Genomic DNA, 20822 nt, shown 5'->3' on the forward strand with positions numbered 1-20822 from the left:
AAAATACATTCATTAGGATATAACTTATTTAAATCCTTTCAAAAGGATATTCTGCACTGCTTTGGGACTACTTTTACTTCAAAGAGAGAAATAGATGTTCAGATTGCTTTATTAGTGATTCCAAGAAACTGGTTTCAGGATTCAACTCTTAACCTCAAAATGGTGTTTCAGCAGCCCCAGATAAGCCCAAACCAGTTTTTCCAGGAATCGGCCACCTTAACTCTCCCTCACAGGTTCAACTCGTACAACAGCTGCAGAAAAATTATCAGACCAGGGTTTTAAGGAAAACTAGTACCTCCGTGGGGTTCTCAAAGTGTTGATAGAGCCAAATTCCCATAGGTCAGCAAGTCCCAAGCTTTTTACAGTGCTGCCCACTGATGTTTTTGGCTTTTTGTCTCCCGTCTGGGGCTGCAATCGTGTCCCTCTCCCATGCCTGGTCCCCGCTCTTCCCACCCTCAGCCAGCAGCAGTGGCTATCGTTCCACGTCTTGCCTATTTAGAAGGGGTAGCACAGGTATTGTATCACCACTGAAAGACCCTTGGGAATGGCATGTCTGTGATAAGATCTTGTTTCCTTTTATTTAACCATGACAGAGTGATCTACCATATGAAGACATTTGCAAATAATAACTCAGGCTTACTACCATCTAGTCAGTATTTTTTTTACACCACTTTTTCATACAAAGATTTTCCAAGCTCTTGGTCTTCTGGTCAGGTTTTACTTCCCTATTGCTGGTAATTTCCATTTCTAGGATGTTCTAGTATTGGAGTTATCAGGTAACTTTTGCTCTGTGAAGACTCAGGAGTGCGATGAATGATGACAGTGATTGACAACTAAGTCCAGCTGGTCTGCAAAAACAGTCTCAGCAGTCTCAGTCGTCCCTTTGTGGTTGGGACCGTACTAAATGGTCAGGGTGGTCTGATGCATCTCTGAAGGAGAGTCTAATTTTGGAAAATTATTTGTTTTCGCTGTTTATTTACACTGACTATGAAGTAGTCATCTGTATGTGTGTGGTAACAACATATCTAGATTTAAATGTTATATCTTAATAAGACTGAAACCACGTATTTTTCTGGCCTGTTTGTAAACAGCAGTTAGAAGCTCCCCATGAAGAACTGATGTCTGATGCTTTGCACAGCGTGGAAATAGAGTTGAGAAAGCTTGCTGAGATTCCTTGGCTTTATTATGTTTTTCAACCAAATGATGATGAGGTGAGTTTGATTAGTACTTCCTGTTTCTAATTGACCTCAGTTTTTTCTTTATAGGAAAGAGTAAGTTAGAATCCCTCATGATCTAGAGATGCAATTTCAGTAGTGGTGCTGGATGATTTCTGTCTGCTGTGAACAAGCTTCTAAGTTAGGTCTTCTGTGTTTTGTTCCCTTTTGTGAATGTCAAGGTTTTGAATGGTTATTTAATAGATGAAACACATATAGAGTTAAATTCTGACATTATTCTTTATGGAAGTAAAATTGGTTCTTAATTTTTGAGGTTAACTATGAATTACCATCTCAAGCATGTAATTTAACTGTTGTTTTTGGTGTAATTAAAGGTAACTATGTCTTTTCTTTTATGCAGGATCCTCCTCTGGATTACGCTAAAAGAAACAACAGAAGTACAGTGTTTCGCATAGTGCCAAAGTTTAAAAAAGAAAAAGTTCAGAAGCATAAGACCAGCCCTCAGCCTGGTATGTGTTTTGAAATTACAAGAAAAATAGTAGCATTTGGGAAAATGTGATTTTTATGGGTTTGTGGTTTTTTTCTTGGTAAGAGGCGACATGATGCACTCTACCAAAGAGTAAAGTCAAAGTGAAAAGCAACTGAGCTAACTGGCATCTTCATTAGGATGAAGATTTCTTTCAGTGCATTTAGAAATCATTCAGTAGGACCCCAAGATTTTCAAGTGAACCAAAGAACTACTGCGGAAAGATTTAGATAAGTTGTATCATGCAACAGGAGCTGTGTCTTTGCTGGTGGTTACATTTGATTAACCTATAACCATACAAGCCACAGGTGAACACATTGTTTCCCTGTGACAGCCCAGTTCTTGTTTTTCAGGTTAGTTTCAGAAGATGTGCAATAGCTTTTATCACAGTGGTTTAATTAACCAGTTATTCTTAAATTTCAGGTGGGTTTTAAGTTTAGCAATTGAGACAAATCAAACAAAAAGCCACAATAGTCAATACTGATTTTTTAATTAGAAGTTGAACAAACTCCACTCTCCTCTCTTCCCACTCTTATCTGTAAACTTACTTCCTTAAGATTATGTCCAGGAGTTAATCAGTGATCAGATGGTCCTAAAACCGGTTCTTCATTTTTATCTTTTTAATAGACAGTTGGTCGTAATCTGCAAAATCTTGCAGTTGTTGATCAGACTTTAGATTTCAGATTAGACTTCAGATTTCACTTTATTGTAAAACTGATCAGCATTGAATGAAGTTGCAAAATTATAGCAATAAGTAGCATAACTTTTTATTTTTTTCCAGTAAGTGCGGTCTTGTTAGAACTAATGTGGGCAACTAACCTTAGAGAACAATGTTTTAAAGAGAGCTTCTTAATGACCTATGTAACACAATAGCTTAAAGAATACTTGTTGCATTAATTAAGAATACTAGAATCTGTTAATTAAAACTGGACTTGCTTGCTGCCATTGCTATATTTGAGGTGTGGTTGATATTTTAATTTTACATGTTAATTAGTTTTTGAAGGCTTCTCCTCTCCCTGGATGACTACTAATAAATTAATGGTATAAAGCAGAACAACATTAGACTTTGCGGCACTGATCCTAAGATGGTGAATATGTTGGGACATGAGGTTTTAAAGGCTTTACTGAAGAAACTGGAGTAAAGCTGAAAGCATGGCTGCAAAGCAAAGAACCCCAACTTTGTTTAGATACTTTCTCACGTTAACTGCTAATCTGTAACCTGCATGTAAAAAGGAAATTGTCAGTTTTTGTGGAAATGACACTTCTAACCTTTCCCTTTGCTAGCACGGCAATTCTACTCTGTTTTCCACTCTCTTTGGCCTAACCTTTGCTTGTGATGCATTTGAGCATGTAGAAATTAAGGGGGTTTTGCTCTTAACTTTGGTAGTTCAAAAATGGGGCACAGATGAAGTTGCTGCTTGGCTGGATCTGCTCAGTTTGGGAGAGTACAAAGAAATCTTCATCAGCCATGACATCCGAGGCTCTGAGCTTTTACATCTGGAAAGGCGAGATCTTAAGGTATTTCCTTTGTGCTACTTTTCTGCTATTGACCATTTTCTTTGACAAAACAACAACCAACTTTTCTTCTTTCCCTGCACTTGTTATGTGCTTGTAGCTTGGCTTACACTGTGCAAATATGCCATAAACTAATACGCACTGTCCTTTGGCCTGAAATTCTGAAGTGCTGACTTGTACTTGCAACCAAGAGTATCTGTGTTACTCAAAATTTCCTTTTTTTTCACTTTATGTAGAATGACCACATTATAGTTTATGTCAGAAGGCGTAGGAAAAGCACGTTTCTGTGTAATATCATATATCTTCGAGAGTTCACCGTTTCCATTAAACAGGATCAGTATGGATCAGTTGAAGGTGGTGATAGTAATTTGGAATCTCTCTACTGCAAGGTCAGCAGCTATGAGCAGCTGACCCGCTTCAGGTGATTTAGTGTATATATATATATATACATATATATATAGTGGATATAGTGGGTGTGAGAGCGATAAGCAGCTTAACAAATTGCGGTGTTGGACTTAGATGGTGTTGGTGTTTGTGTGTCAAAATAGGCTTTTACAATAGGTTTTCTTGTTTCTGACCAACCTCTGCATGAGTTTAGCTGTATAGATTTAAAACAGAGCACTTTCTTTTGACTCCAGAACCGCAAAGCTTTCTTCATCTGAGGTCAGACTGGTAAGTTTTGCAGGGAGAAATGTTACCTAGCAGTCTGAGTCTGTTATTTGAGCTTGCTGTCTTATTCAAGAATTACTTAAGTGCATCCATTATATGTAATAGAGGCTGTATCTTTGGGGATTCATTACATTACTTTTTCCGGGAACTCGGTAGTAATGAGTTCTTGATAATGCGTTTTGCAACTGCTTTTAGCACATAAGAGAGGAAATAGGATATTATATAAATTGCAAACATTTACATTTAGAGTGCAAGTCATTGCTTTAGCCACAGTGCAGTAGTTTCCAGACAGAGGCAATACTTTCATACAAATGTGCCATTTTTCATGAAGTTTCTTACGTAGTGTGAAATCCTGATGTTACAAGGTACTGTTTGCTTGGTGTGACTGTTGCAGTTGAAGGCAGCTGCTGAAGATAGCAGTGTTTGAGATGATCTGTTTGGCTGCTGTCTATTATTTTACCCTTTGGTATTAGGTTGCCTGAACTTCTTTCTGTGGAAGTTAAATTCGTTTCTTTCAGGAAAGTTCCTGACGTGGAGGGACAGTTTGAAGACAGTCCCTCTCTGCAAAAATTTAGAAATAGAAAACTGTCCATCCAAGCAATCCATCATGGTGTTTCAGTGATGAATGTTGGAAGTCCCTGTTCTGAATGGGCACTGAACGAATTTAAAATTTAAATGGGAAATTCAGCATCAAACGATGCATAGGTTTGCCAAAATGTTCAGAAATCTTTAAAAAAAAAAAACCAAGATGTCACATTTGTTGGAATAAATGATGGTAGGTAAGATTAGTGTTAAACAGGACATGGTTTCTGGCCATGCCTTGTTTCTGATAGGTACCTATCTGTCTGCATGCCCAGAAGACTGGTGCTTCAGCCAAGTAAGTATCTGCAGCAGGGTGATCATCACCCTGTTACCCCTGTTGGTAAGACTTGTGCTGATTCAGCATAAATAAAACACCATCACAAAGGCCTGTGCCCTGAAATACCTAAAGGCTTGCCTTAGAGCCTACAGACAGACTTTTACTGGCCCCTCTACCTAGTGCTGCCTGGAAGCGCACATGATGTTTTAAATTGCTCAGCGTAGCTGGACGAGGAGTTGCCCTGCGCGCGTTGCTGTGGGTGTATCCTGTGCTTGCAGAAGTCCCGCTCTGCAGTTGCCCCATCGGCTCATTAGCAGGTGCTGAGAGCTTCCAGCGCAGCGCTGCTCATAAGGTAGCCCAGGCTTTTGGCCAAGCGTGGCTTGCGCTTTATGTAGCAACACTGAATTAAATAGCAGAGTTCAGCAGTCATCCAGCATGTAACATACAGGGCATGACCTCCGCTGGGAGTCAAATAAAGATGGCTCAAGAAGCTTGCAGTTTTAGGACTAGTGACCTGGAACAGTGTCAAGATGCGTTATGTGGTTCCTAGGAAATGAGGAACACATCACAAGCCACCCTGTTGGCTTCTCCTCTCTTTGGCTATCGAGGTTTGCAGATGAGTCCTCGGTGCTCCTGTGAGCGATGGTCTGTGTGCAGCCTCCCCTCCAGTGCAAGGCTTGTGCTTCCTGCCAAGCTAAATGGGCTTGCCATTGATTCACAAGCTCTTAAGTCACATGCAATACATTTACCTCTATTACCTCTCATGTCTACAACAGGAAAAAATCGTTGCCTGTTTTAATTGAATCCTTTGGGCCCACTTTTCTTTCTGCGGTCAAAAGTAGAGACAAAAAGCAGTATGGGAAAGAATTTGATGAAACTCTCTTGCACGCATCACTGAAATAGATCAATATGTTGACTGAAGAATCGGATGCCTCTAATTACATTTCTGTGTAGCTTGTGGATCCCACTCTCAGTTAGCTCTGTGTGGCAAGTGGCAAATGGAGAACATCTCCAAGAGGAACTAGATACCTTTCTCTACCCAGCTCCTGCAGCAGTACCCTTTTTCCAGCCTCCTATGTCTGATTTATTTAGGGGAACCTTAGACTTTTACACCCATGTGATTTTATTTTACTTGAGGAGAGGCTGGGCAGTAAATTGCGAACTTTGCTGTAGAAATAAAGCTTGTTGTGACTTTCTTTTTTTAACCTTATTTTACAAGCAAACTCATTGAAAACTGGACTCTGATTTTTCTGAAACAAATGCTGGCATTCTTTGCATTGATAACCACGTTCCTATGGACACAATGTAGTAATAATGAGAACTGCAACATGTTTGGTAGGACTAAGATGATGTCTCCATAGAGTTCCATGGCAATGTTGGTTTCCTTGCAGAAAGGGTTTCCATGTTTCATGTCAACTTGATGAGAAGTGCCAGTCAAGCTGATGTCTGTGCTGAGGACCATGGCATTTCATCCCTGTGTTTAGCAGTAGTGCATTCTGAAAAAGTTCTTGTGTGGAAAAAGTTTTCTAAGATTTGTAAGACTTCAGGCATGCAGGATGGCTTTTGACACTGGGAATGCAAGTAGGGTTGGTTTCTCATATGGAAGATGTTAATATTAAGGAGTGTTTAGAAAAATCGTTTGGTTGTATTATATTGCTGGTGTATTTGGCCAAAATCTCTTGGGCAAACCTGGAATAAATGGGTTTTTGACTAAGCAGACAGGGGTCTAAGTCACTATAATATAAAGCAGATGAAGAACTCCTGAAAGCTGTTGCAAGAATTTTCATCAGCTTTTTCTTGCCCAACTTTTTTTTAAATTTTGTAAAAAAAAAATTTCCCTCCAGAATTTTTTGAGCCTTACCTGCTGAAGGCCTAGAGATGGCAAAGTGGTTAGGGAGAGCAGAAGGAGAGGTGATCCTGTAGTATAAAGGCCATAGCTGAGGAGAAAGAAAGGCTGTTTTCTTCCTCAGACTCTTGCTAGCATATTGTCTTCAAAACCATATTTTAGTCAAATTGGATTTTGTTAATTAGATATCAATTAAATGTGGACAGATTATGTAGAGCGTGATGAAACTCATGCTTGTACAAAAATGCAGATATCTTTAGGGATCTTGCTTTTTGAATTATGCATGATCTGCTGCTGTAGCAGATCCTTTTAGTCTTAGATGAGAGAATTTTTGCAAACTTTCCTGCATCAGTAGTAAACAGAGAATACTAGAGAGCATCTAGTGTCAGGAATGTATAAATTTTCATTTCCTCCAAACTGAACTATTACACAAGCATAAAAATTCAGAGTTTATAGTGTTGGTTGTTGTTGGTTTTTTTCCTGGAAGTGTGGCAGAATTTATCAAAAGGGTCACAGAAATTGTGATGAGGCTCTTGAGACTTGCTGTTCTGATCTACATTACAGCAACTTCAATTGGAAGGGAAATAGAACTGAAACCTCTTGCCTCTGAAACATAGGCGTTGTTGACAATACTTTGTAAAGGTTGGTGGAAAAAGTGGCTGAGTTTTCTGGGAATTTCATACTATGATTCTTTCCTCTGATCTTTGAAGTCTGGCAGCATCTTGTTTATCCAACAAGAGTTCTACTTGTGAAAATGTTTGTTCTGAAGAATTTGCAAGTTCTTAACCTTTAACATATGTGGTTTCTTGTGGTTTGGAAAGGATCCTTATGGTTTTTCCCTTACGTAGAATTTCGTCCACATAGCAACTAGGCTACTTGAGTAGTTTCAGTAGTCATGTGTATTTTTGATTCATTGGATATTAAGTTTAGCATAAGAAAGAAAATATTCTCCAAATCTAAAATTATAAATGTTACTGTCATTGTGGGACAAGTTTAACAACTGCTACAGAAGTTCTCTTAACTTAAAATGGAGTACTACATTTTTTTACAAGGGAGATGACCATTAGCAGAAACAAATTATAAATTGATGTGATATGGAAAATCAGAAGTTTTTTTCAGATAGGTTGACATGGGGACTTTTATGAACATATCTTGAATTCTTTAACGCTGACACCTTTGTGCCAAAGTGCTGTAAAGGGTGGTCATGCCTTTACAGTACTGGTAGTTTTCAAATGAAGGTTTTTCTTCATCTTTAACATAACTAGAATTCAATCTTGGCTGTCTGAAAATTAATCCACCTGTTTAATCTGTGCTGTGCTACCTTTACAATAAAATAATTAATTCATGCCCATCTTACCATGTCTTTCTTCCTTTGGTAATTGCATGCTAACACTGTTAAGTAATATAAAGTACAGATTTTCTGAGGTTTCTGTGGCTGTAGAAAGGTAGATACAGGCTTTGTATGTGCAGAACATTATATATGGTTTCGTTTTTCACTCTGTATGAGACTAATTATTTCAAGCTGCTTAATTACACTCTTTTCCTTTTAATGTCTTCATAATGGAAATCTTCCTATTAAAATGAAAGGATTTCTATTTCAGAAAAATAGTGAAACTTTTCTAAGGTTTTTTTATTTAATCACAATCTATTCACATGAGGTTTATTCTACTAGTATTTGACTCTGCCGCTTGCTCAATGTCACTAACACAAGGATTTTGAAGAGTTTTTCAAAGCTGGGTTTTATAGACAAGGGAAGCAAGCTTCCACCAAACTGTGCTGAAAATTCATTAGCACATTGGGGATCATTAGCACAACCGGGCATCCCATTGTGCTCCTCTGACCATTGGACCAGTCAAAATTGGAAAAGGATGCTGCTAAAGCTGTTATTAGTACTGGAAGAGGTTTGCTGCAAAAAATTCTTGTCTGTTGTCACTTATATGGAGATGGGTCTCAGAAACCAATATTAGAAACATTCCAACTGATGTGATTGCTTTAGTGGTGGCTACAAGGAGATTTATGCTTGTGCTTTTTACATTTTCCTTTGGGATGTGACTGTCATGTCTCAGAATTTTTCTTCCAGCTCTCTAATCAGGAAGATCCATGTTAGGAGACATAACCTTTTTGGAATGAAAAACCAATGCTTACCTTTTCTATTGCTCTCTAAAGGGAAGTTGTCCTACATGCCTGTAGCCATTACATCCACTTTCCCTTGAGAAACTGGGGATATGTGTGTGTGTTGATTATAACAGACTTCATAGGGCCTCAGATCAAGTGACATTGCTGGACAGAAGCTCTGATCCGTCACATCCTACCAAGCATTTAATTGCTGTATTAGAGAGGAGGGGGAGATTGTTCTTTTTTTGCCAGACATTGTTAAAGGTTTTTGTACTTAGAAGTCAAGCAAAAGATAGTTTTGACAGATATTGCAGTGCCTTGGATTGCCATTATTGCAGGTAAGTAATTTTCTGTCTGTAAGACAGAGAGGGATTCATTGTACGCTCTAAGCAATTTTTTTTTTTTGTTAGGCAACACTTGCTAGTACCACAGAATCTTTTCTGGTTAATGTTGATTGCAGTGAGCATATTTCTAGACATCTGTTGCATGGCTAGATCATAATCAATGGTGGGTGTTTTTTTCCTTTTTGTAAATAAACTTCTCCCCCTCTCTCTCTCTCTCTCTCTCTCTCTCTCTTTTTAAATTTCTGTAGGACCTGGGGATAACGAAAGTGGGTCATATGAAGCGAATTCTCCAGGGAATTAAGGAGGTCGGCAAGAACGCTCCTTTGTCCGAAGTGTAGTTATGCTGGTGCTCTCCCTAGAGAGAAAGGAAAGTTGCTGGAGAAGCAAAGCTGTTGCAGGCACTTAGCTGTCTTTATAGTTTACTCTATGGAAAAATAAGCACTGGTGTTTGTACAGGCTAGTATCTGAATTCTTGTGTGGTGAAGAGCTTGCTGTGATAGTATGAAAGGATTTGTGCCAAAAAAAAAAAAAAAAAAAAAAGGAACAAGTGGTATGTTTTGCGAAGACATTTTCTTGGTGTGCCAACTTGGCCAGTTTGGATAAGCACATTTTGATAAATCGATTGGTTTATGGTGAACTGCGCTCACTGGAAAATATAATCAAGAAATGATTGCTTTGCTTACATGCAGCTTAGTATGCCTCTTCTTATGCTGCAGCAAGATACCATTGTACAGCACGAGGTTGTCTGGTTATCCTTCCGAGGCGTAGCTCCGTAAAACCTTCTGTGCAGGAGACCGAGAGGTTTTGGAGCTTCAACACATGAGCCTAGCAGTGCCACAGGTACCCAGCACTTGCTGGCCACACAGAAGGGGGGAGAGATACCTTGCGATACCATGAATGCAAACTGTAATGCATGGTATGCCTGCCTGAATTATCTGTTGTTCTGTTGCATGACACATCTGATACTTTAAACACTTGAACAACTTTTATATCAGTTTGAATGAGGTTTAATCTATTACTACTTGAGTGTCTTTTTTATTTTCAGTTTCAGGCACTTTTCTATTCTTCAGTGTTGTGTTATGCCTAAAATGTGTTCTACAGCAAAGGATGTGTGGGTGTGGAAACTTAGCATTTGTGCCATATTCAGCAGATTATATGCATTATATATGATTGAAACAGTGTACAGTTAGATTTTAAAATATACCATGTACAGAAGGTATATCAGGTAACTAACTTATGAGTATTCTTGAAAGACTGGTACCTCACAAAAATATCAGTTGGCTTCCTGCATGGAAAATGATAAAGAATTTTCTCATGGTGCATTTTGATGTAGTCATTCAGTTATCTTACACATCTGTAGCATATTTGAACTTCTAGGCACTAATGATTTTATTTATTCTGTTGTTCAAAAGGCAGATTGAAAGATTAATGGAAATTTTTTATAGGAAAATTCATTTATTTATCATACATAAGAGTTCTAAAATGTAGCAGCTAATTTGATTTTTGTGGGGTAAGCTTTTACTCATTGCTAATTAATTGTTAATTTAAAAAGTCTCTGTATGCATTTCTTTACAAAGGCATCAACTTGTTTCTTGTCAGCACTCCTACATTGGTAGATCATAAAATATAAAATACAAGCTCTAAGGTTTTCCACTATGCATGCAAAGATGAATCACATGCAAGGTAGTAATCCATGAGTGTAAACAGGTTAAAAAATGAAAACCATCTTTGTTTAGAAATTGCATTAGACCAGAGTTTATAAGGTTATTTACAATTTACTTAAATGAAACATAGCTTCATAATTGATTTTCCTGGTTAATTTTTCACAAAAAATATTAATCTAGTAGAAAAATAACTTGCATATAGCTAAAAAAAAAACCTACTTAAATGTTTGAGATGAAATTATATTGTACCACAGAAAACTTGCACAGGATTGCTGTCTCCTTCCTGTTCCTAACATGTCATTGCGGCATGAGGAACACTTGACTTTTACTTAAGTAGCTTTGACATTTCTGACTGGTTAAAGAGTATCTTGATATATATTTATGTTTTCCTTGTAAGCATCAGAGTAAGGTTTCATTTCTTCTTCCCAAAGCTTATTTTCCCCATTCAAAGGGGCCAATGTCAAGTACTACATCCTGGTTTTGCCCTCCCGTTCTCATGAGTATGATGGGCATCGTCCCTTGGAAAATAGATGGGTATTGTCCCCTGGAAAGTAAAATCTATTCCCCTCATTGCTCTACTGAAAAAAAAAAAAAAAAATAATCAAAAGGAGCAAACCAGGCCTCATTTATATCCACTTATAGTACTATGTGCTCTTGCTGCTGTAGGCTCAACAGGCACCATTCTGGGAGCTCTGTGGACATAACTGATTGTTCTGGTAAACGAACAAAAGTAAAAGGCTATGTTCCATTAGGTTTTCCATAAAAACCAAACCAAAATCCCTTTGCCAAGTGACATGATTTTCATGCTGTTTTATGAAAAGCATATGGAAACAATGGAAAGTTAGGCAAACAGTGGTAGATTATAAATATTTATTAATGTACTTGACATTCACCCCTTTAATGATGTTCAGATGGCATCTGTCAAGTCTTCGCAAGTTGTATTTCTTTTTCTCTTTGTTTCTCTGTAAGCTACGTTCTATTTTAATGTGTGGCAGCATTCTAAAATACAAATGTTACGGTAGATGGCATAGTTAATCTTCCTGGTTGATTCAAAGACATAATACATTGAAGAACTTTCTTTGCTTTCCTGACTGTAGGATACACTCTCTTTACAACTTTCAGCCTTGCTATACGCAACGTTAAGATGGGCTATGGAACAGGATCTCTTCAGATCACTGTAGAGTCTACGCTGAGTATATTAAAAAATTGGGAGCTGCTTTTAGGCAGGGAAAATGGGCAAATATTGTTTGTAATGCTACTTTCTTATGGCACTCCTCAAATTACCTCAGTATAGGACAACTGATGAATTGTCTTTGTATAGTTCATTTTTTTTAGATGACCACCAAAGAATTTAATATTGATTGTCCTAAGCAGAAGGGTTTTTTTAAACGTGCAAGTAGGAAAAAAAAATTATAAGCATCATTTATGCTGTATTTATTAGATGCCCAGAAGAGCAAATTTTATGCAACTTTATGCCTTAGACGAGTGTTGGCTATGAAATCCAAATGCGTCTGACAAGGAGGCTCTTAACTATTTTACAGGGTTTCTCTGCCGAGGTCATGGGTCATAACTGTGTTTAGTGATGAGGCTTTTCTAAAAAAAAGACTTTTGAACACATTGTTACTATCTCATGATTATTGTAATTTCCAAGTATTTGGGTTTTTTCCTTACTGCTGTAAAAGTCCCAGCTCCTAGAACTAAGGACACACATAGCTACATTTTTAATGAACTTAATTCTTTATAATTTTATCCTGATGTTTAAAGTGTTTCAAAGCATATATCCCAATATTTCAACAAAAATAAGGTAAACACATCCCCTGACAGTACTTAGTTTTTTAGAAAGCAAGTTATCCCAATAGATCTTGTGGAGGCCTATTCAACATGCTAGATTCATCAAGACAAAAAATCACTATACAAAGTTCACTGGATGATTTTTTTATTCCTCTAGTCAAATAAACTTAATTTCTGTAGTCACCCAGCATACCTTAAAATTTGAAAGGAATACAAAGTGATAGGCTTTTTTTTTTTTTTAGTGGTTGGTATTCATATAGATGAAATGCCCTACACCTCAGAAAGGAGAAGAGGAGAAATGCATATTTTAAAATGGCAGCAAATTGCCAAGTGCATGTTTCTGTTTTGTCATTTTCCAATAGGATTTTTCCAGTTCATTGTATTCAATTGCTGTAGCAACCTCTGATTCCAGTCATGCAAGTATTGCCTTTAATGCCTAATGCCGCCTTCTTAGAAACAGAATGATATCAGGCAAAATCATGGTTGTAGGTGTTGGGGTTTTTTTAGAATACTATAAAGAAAAAACTTGTTCAAAAATGAGTATTTTTATACGATGGCAATTGCAAATTTTCTTTATGATACATTTTTATGTATTTCCCCATAACCACTATTTTTTTCGTGAATATCTCTTTCAAAAAAAAATAATATTTTACACGTGGAAGAACAGTAAAAGGAAAGCATGTAATCAAAAACCCTCCCAGGTTATTTCAATCCAGTATTTCTTGCTTAGAGGCTGGAGTAAACATGCTTGGTCCTGTAAATAATAAATAGAAATAATCTTTCACTCTCCATCCCTGCCCAAAGAAATTTGTACTGCAATGTTGTATAGCTGTAATTCAAACAAAAGGAATTGATTTTTTTTGTAATGGTTCCTTTCATATTTTCCTACGATCTTTATAGAGATATGGATAACCTGCCAATTCTGACTTTTTCATTGAACTCAGTGATGCTAATTCACTTAATGAAAATTTCATAATGCCTTGATAATGAGCAGATCTTATTTCAAGGGTAAAATTATCAGTGTTTTTCAATGCGTCTAGTCTTCCTTTTGGGAAAACTGGCAGGAGGCCTTTTTCACATGTAATGGAAAATGAATACATAAAGCAAATATGAGAGAATGTTCCATAGTCCTACTTTAGAAATACATGTAAAACTATGTATTGTCCATAGATAATTCTACAATGGACATGTAAGACAAAACCCCCCACAGTGATTCCATTTTGCTTGATGCTTCTTATTAATGATTGGACTACTAATGTTTACTCCTGTTTCTCCATTGCTCTCTCTGTGCTCCTAAGTATTGAGTTCTTGCATGTAAGTTTGACAGCTCTGGTAACTAATGATCAGCAGTGCAAAAAGTCTTTGTGAAAGGTAAAGTCACAAGTGATGTATATCATTGAGGATAACTGAGCTGGAGCAAAGTATTTAGCTTACAGTCAGGAAATCATCTTGTCACTTGTGTGAGAGCCATATAAAATTATATGACTAATAACATAATTTTTTCACCCCAGTAACATAAGTACCTCTCCACTGCAGTGTCCTGAGTAGCACATTTATACCATGAGCTCTACTATTTTTTTTTTTATTCTGTTTTCATAGATTGTGTGGTTTTGGTATGATTTTCATATCATCAAGGTTTGATGCTGCTTATTCTAACTGCGAAGATTTAATGTTTGTAGGAACTGTACATGACTGTATTGCTGTCTTAAGTAAAAGGAGCATGACCTGAGGAAGCTGAGGAGTTTGGACAGGACTTAAAATATCTCTGCTCCCTCTTCAGAGATGAATGGTAGTGTCAGCGGGATTGATAAAGCATCATTTGGTAATTACCAATAGAAGATCTTTACTGGTTGTATAAATTCCTGTATTTATATATAGAATACAGTGTGGAACGTGATCTTTTTTACAAAAAGAAAACATTTTCTAGTTCTTTTCTACTACTGTTGCATTAGGTTTAATAGCTCTGTTAAGGGTTAGCTTACGTACTTGAAATGCACATTTCTGCTGTACAGAAGCCCAGTCTGTTTCTCAGCAGTTATATTCCATTTGAAAGCAGTCTGGAGACTTCCAGGAGACTATTCCTGTAGCCAGTTGGAGCTAATACCAAAATTCATAGCAACTTCTGTAGGCTTAATAGTGATAACCCTCAATGTTTTAACTGAAAAAAAAAAAATCATTTCGAAAAGGTTTTGGTTTTTTTCAGACTGTAGAATTCAACTTAAAATGTCACCCCCTCATCATCTGTAAATAATAAAATAGCAGCACTGTTAACACTTCGGCAAACTAGCAAAATGCTGGCAAATACAGACCTGAGAGTATTCCTGGACAAATTGTCATGAATTTAGCTATAGTGGTTAAACAACCTCCACCTTCAGAGCAGTCAACAGAAAATTCATATATGTACATGGTAGGATTATAAACATTTATTTTAAATAATTGAAGACCTTGTCTCCCAGTTGACAGAAACACTTTCTATATAAAGTTCTTTGGGATTTTGACTTCATACAACCTGTTGCTTATATTAGTGAGGGCAGAAGAAGCTGGTGCATAATTTATGTTTAACACACAGGTTCAAGCCTCTGCTGATGTTCTCACGCTGCTTCCCAGCTCCTGTGTCTGGATGACTTCCCAGATGCTTGACAAGATGAGACCCTTGACGTCTGCCCCCCCTCTTCTGTTCAGAAGAGCTGGACAGGTAGGCTAGGAGAAAGCTGTATGATGCTCCAGGAGACCTAGACTGACCCGGCCTTCAGGCTCCAGTCTGGCATAGCCATAGTGGACTAAAATACTCTTGCAATCCCCGCTGAGAGCTGTATTTAGCTTGCCATACCACTAACAATTAGCAATAGCTAATGGAATGTCCTTTAATAGAGATGTGTTTTGGCTAACTCCACAGCTGTCTAAGACTTCTGAAAATACCAGAAATTATGGTAGCTATTAGTAGAACAAGTATGTAAGTGAGTAATCTGTATTTTATTCTATGGAGCAGTCGCTTTGGAAAAATATATTTGTAGTATGATTGAAAGATTAGTGTTAGGATTGGAAAGATACTGAAGGTAAAAGCAATACAGTGCAGAGTTTAAAGTAGAATGAATTTGCAAAAAAGCCCCACAACTTCATATGAAACAATTTTTTTAGGAAGCTGTGTTGAATATAGGTATAGCTATGTTATATGAGAGCATGTGAACTGGAAGATGAAACCAAGAAGAAATGAACTAAAAGTAAAATTGGTTAGTTTGTTGGAAACAGTGTGAAAAGCCAAAAATAAAATCCTGGCAAGTGCCCCAAATCTCTACTATGAATGTTTAAAGTGAATTAGCATTTTAAATCCTACCTTGATTAATCTAAAGTATTAATTGGATAGAAAACTTTTTAATTTATTTAGTAACCTGACAATGTCATTAACAGGGAAAGAGTTACAGATAAAACTGTCTTTCTCCCTGCATTGGTTGAAGTAAGCTCTGCTTGGGACTAATTCTCTCTGCAGTTACAGTCAATTATTATGTGAATGGGGAGGCTGAGGAAAGCTGTCCAGAGCTGCTTGGTCTGGCTTTTCAGGGAGGGAGAGCACGTGTGCTGACAAGTAGGGCCTGGGGGGCTCTTAATCAGAATTTTAAGAATATATGATTGTCTACTTGGACAGTTTGTGAAGGTTTACAATGAGCACACAGACATGCAGATACTCACCGTGAAGGTTTCTAGTGCACTGTTCTCTCACAAGATGCCAACTTTCTATATTGCAATAGGCGTATGGACGGGGGGTGAGCAAGCGGCTGCATGGTGCTTAGTTGCCAGCTGGAGTTAAACCACAACAACCGCTTAGACAGATTTCAGAGGATTTTCTATGGGCATCTGTCATTTGCGGTGTCTGTACTTTCTGCCCTGGATTTCTCTCCTTAAAACGTGCACTTGGAAAAATGGAGTCTCGTCCACCTATAACAAAAATTATTATTTTTCCCCTCAAGGAGCACAGCTTATGAACTGCCCTGAAATAATTCATTTCATTAGCCACCTCTTACATCATGTCCTTTGAATCCTAAAAGAGCTGAAACACGGGACCTCCCTAGAGCTGCCAGTTACCTAGTAATTTAGTTTGTTGAAGATTGTATGTTGAGGGGATCATCAGAGGGCAAGACGACATTCACAGCAGAAGATGAGATGTGCGATAGATGGGATCTGTGCATGAAGAGTACAAGCTGCTGGGGAGCTTGTGAGGTGAAGAGGGCCTGATCTCTGCACCTGAGATCTGGTCCTTCTGCATTGCTGTCATCACACACAAATCATTTAATGACATTTAATACTAGCAGCTTCCTCTCTTAATTCACAGTGATGACAAATATACCAGCGATAACAAAACTTCTACTGTCGTAACTGTACGTTCAGGGTAGATATTTCTTAAATCCTGAGGGCTATGGAATTGCATGAATGTATTTGTAGTGTATGTTCTGGCATTTAAAAAAGCATTTAATTTCATCTAAAAGTATTTTAAAAGTCCTGAGAGGATCCCAGCCCAACGTGGATGGTTTCTCTCATTAGCTAGGCTTGTCACTTAAACTAGTACTCCAGTCAAGTACAGCTGTTAGTTCATTCTGTAGTAACATCCACTTACTTGCATGAGTGGGTGCTTAAAATGCACATAAAAGTGTTGCAGAGATGTGACACTGTCTAGTTTTCTGAATAACTCTTTATATTTGGGTCTGAATAGCATTTTGCAGCAAAAAGGTGAAACACACAATTTCCACTGAATTGAAAAACATGTTCAATAGAAAATGAAAACATCTGACGTGATTTGTACTGATTTAGGTAAAAACTACGGCACGCTCAGTAGTTTCTGCCCTTCATTTCCCCTTGGTCCTGCTCACACCACAGGAAAATTCATCGTCTTTGCAAACATATAGATCTGTTGGGACTTAGGCATGTGCTTACCTTTAAATGGCATTTTAGTCCCCCTGGGAGATTGCTACCATGTATTTCAGTTTTAGCATTTATGTGTAAGCCTACAGAGGATTTAGGTAGGTAGAAATTGCTCCTCACATAAAAGTTATCCTCAGATTGATCAATGGTAGCCTTTTAAATGCCATACCTATGAATGTTGTTCCCTTGCCAGTAGTTGCGTGTGCATGTTTGTAGAGATGTAGTATCTAGTTTGTAGTCTATATGTGCGTGCACACCTGTACATATATATGTATATACATACCCTGGTTTTGCCCAGAATGCCAACTTGTGTGTAGAGCCAAAAAAACTTAAAACTATACAATGCTTGAGATGCTGCATTGTTTTTATTATAATATTTTTTATATCAGATGAATTGCAGGATGTTTACAGATGCTTATTAATATTTAACTTATACAATGGAGTGGCAGGATGTTTATGATTGTTGTCAGCTAAAGAATTGTATATGATTCTGGGTGAAATTTTGGCTTTGTTGAAATCCTTGGCAAAACTCCCACTGATCTCACTGGGGCCAAGATTAAACCCCGCTGAATCTATTGTTTACTGGCTATTTTCCTACTGTGATTTTTTTTTTTTTTTAATGAGTGAGATGTATTTATTTTTTCCCAATGTGAAATCTGCAGTTGCTATTTGGATTTTTCTACAGAGCCTGCGAACTCCAACACAGGTGGGAATATATGCCTTAGAGAATGTACAGAATTTTTCATTGATCTGGTCCTTGGATATGTCTAAGAAAATACCTTCTAAAATAACTTTTGTAAGATTTAATACAGAATCTTCTAAAAACAAACCACCTATCTTACCTCTGCCCCAAAGAGGGCATGCAGTGTGGCAGGTGAAAATGAAGAAGTATTTTCTGATGAATAAAAAGTAGGCCCTCCTATTTTGTATACCTGCTGATTTCATACTGCTCACCTGGCTCTGCAGATCTAGAATGAGACACTTGAAGTACCTCATCCAAAAGTACCTTATCGGAGGAAAAAAAAAGTTATATATTATATGGCTTTAAACTTCTCATCAAGACATGGAGGTATGTATCTTCAGAGCCAGTCTGTAGAATGCATGGATGAATAAAATTATGAAAATACTTAGTGGTAAGGCAAATCAGACAACTGCTTGACCTTAGAGAAATCGCTTGTTAAGAGACAGAAGGATCAGTTCTTTAATAGCACCAGGGAGGAAAAATACTGTAATGCAGCGCTTCCTAAATCCCTTTCCAGGGTATCTTTTAATTGTGTATGCTCTAAGTGTATTCTTCCTGTAAAAAGACATAAGGCTGTGAAACTGCTAAATAGATACATCTTAATTTCTTCATCTAAGGCTAAAAATACCATCTTTAACAAGAGATGTCATGCACTTTGAAATATATGTGTCTGGAACAGGTAAGTTTGTATTCATTGTAGATAGTCCTCCCAGGGATACAGTAGGATTTGTAAAATGAGTAGTTATGCCAATGTTATCAAAAGCTGAAGAAATAGCAAGCCAGCTGAATTCCCCCATTCAGGCTTTTTCTAAAGACACCTGTGCAAATGCCCACCACTCCCAGGAATCTTTTCCTATAATTTTGCTTTAGAAAGAATCATATTCAGATTCCTACTTCTCCCCTTGCTAATCAGGAAGGAAGTATGCACCTTGGTTGAACTTTCCAGGACTTTGTTGGCTATAGAAACAGACCTCAAAAGAATAAACAGTTGAGGCAACCAGTAGGCTCGTGGAGGATCCACAGGACCGTGCCTGGGCTCACCATTCTGCTGGATCCAATTACAGGTTTGGGGGGAAAAAGCTCCTGTTGCACTACGGCTGCTGCTGGTGGCAAACCTCCGTGGTTATTAGTGAGAGCAGGCGGGTGCCCAAGTGGGCGGACAACTTCCCTTTTGCACGTTCGTTATCTTTCTGTAATTCTACTCAGTACTGGAGTTCAGGATATACCATTAGTTGTCTGAAAGGCCCTGACGAGTAGAGGGTATGTGAGGAGATGAGGGGGGAGCGGCTGGAGGTCTGGATTCTGCCTTTAGTTTCCTGCCGTGGAGCTGGTGCAAGACTGGGGGCAACTCACTTTAACCTTTGTGTGCCTCACTTTCTCCGCCTGTGGGAGTAAGGATGCTTACCACCTTTGTACAGCCCCCTTGAGACCTATAGGAAAGCACTGGTATATAAGCGGCTAAGTTTTACTGACACTATTACATGTAGTATAAATAAATGACTTTTGTCCGTTACACTGCAAAAATTGCTTTTCCTAGTTTCAGTTCTGACTATTCGATGACCTGCGACATTCTGGGTAGTCAGTTTTGAAGCTTAGCGGTTGCTCTAGTACTTACAATTACACACATGGCGGGCTCTGTTTGCTGCAGAAAAGGGTAAAACTTTAAACTGCCTGACAAAACTTGCCAATGAAGTATATCTAACAGAGCAGGGGTGTAACTTTGGCTTTATTTACTTGTAATAATGGTAAGGAACAGTGAATTTTGTTTGTTTACATACTGTTTACAATGGCACAGTTTTATTTTTAATATATAAAAAAAACAATTGAGGTATTTATTGCATATACTATTTTAAAGATGTTTTATGTGTTTTCACCTTTGGAATATATTGTTACATTTCCTTGTACAGATAATTTGGGTGGCTTTGTTAATATAGTTAGTAATTTTTATGACTACTAAGTGACCAGTTTTCCGTGCCTTTTTATTGTTGGATGCATGATTACATATTTATTATTGTATGGAAGTCACTGAGATGTGTATTTTTGTATTCTGCTGGAAGCAATGGTTGATTTTATTGTACATGATAAGAGATGCCTTCATATTGGGCACTCGTATGAGATCTTCCTTCTCAAATAAACAGAATGCATTCAATGTACCTTCCTTAAGTCCTTGAATTTTTTTTCCGTGTCTGGAAGTCAATGGAAATTCTTGAACGTCATGACACTGAATTTTAGATGTTGTCCACTCAAAATGTGGGCTGCTACCAATGTCATCAAATCCAAACCAAAATTCCCCATTGAAATCAATGCAATGGCAAGCCCTTGGCACAGTGTAAGCCTTTGTAATTTAAAAGAAAACTCTGTATGTTAAACTTAATAAAATTTGGATGAGTGACTATCAAGTACCATTTCCATTCAGTCTGCCACACACTGCCTGAAAGTTGTTTTATATTACAGGCTTCGAATACAGCTTTTAAACATACTTTATATGGCTATGTGCAAGCCCACATGTAACTTATAAGTAGGTCCCTGTGCATGTAGGTGTTTACATTTGCAGGGATCTTCCACTAGATCTTGCTGGCATATGGCATATTAAATGTAAAAATAGATTTACATTTGCATCCATAGTAACAACAGTTGTTAAAACAATATACAGTAGTGCCCG

The 20822-nt window shown here is 37.7% G+C and overlaps 1 protein-coding gene across 4 annotated transcripts in view; it reads left to right on the forward strand.

Moving 5' to 3' along the window:
* The window catches only part of DGKH (diacylglycerol kinase eta), a 174179-nt gene extending 153866 nt beyond the window's left edge, over nucleotides 1–20313 (forward strand). For 2 of the 4 annotated variants that reach the window (XM_055802293.1, XM_027777239.2), the window contains 4 exons: nucleotides 1092–1211; nucleotides 1576–1684; nucleotides 3089–3219; nucleotides 9298–20313. In XM_055802293.1, the coding sequence (XP_055658268.1) occupies nucleotides 1092–1211; nucleotides 1576–1684; nucleotides 3089–3219; nucleotides 9298–9387 (450 nt within the window). In that variant the 3' untranslated portion in view covers nucleotides 9388–20313. The remainder of the gene's footprint in view (nucleotides 1–1091; nucleotides 1212–1575; nucleotides 1685–3088; nucleotides 3220–9297) is intronic. The other 2 variants (XR_008746865.1, XM_055802294.1) reach the window with 2 other exon arrangements.
* Nucleotides 20314–20822: the final 509 nt, after the last annotated feature.

Source organism: Falco peregrinus, chromosome 4 (genome assembly GCF_023634155.1).
Source record: "Falco peregrinus isolate bFalPer1 chromosome 4, bFalPer1.pri, whole genome shotgun sequence".
Taxonomy (NCBI): Eukaryota; Metazoa; Chordata; class Aves; order Falconiformes; family Falconidae; genus Falco; species Falco peregrinus.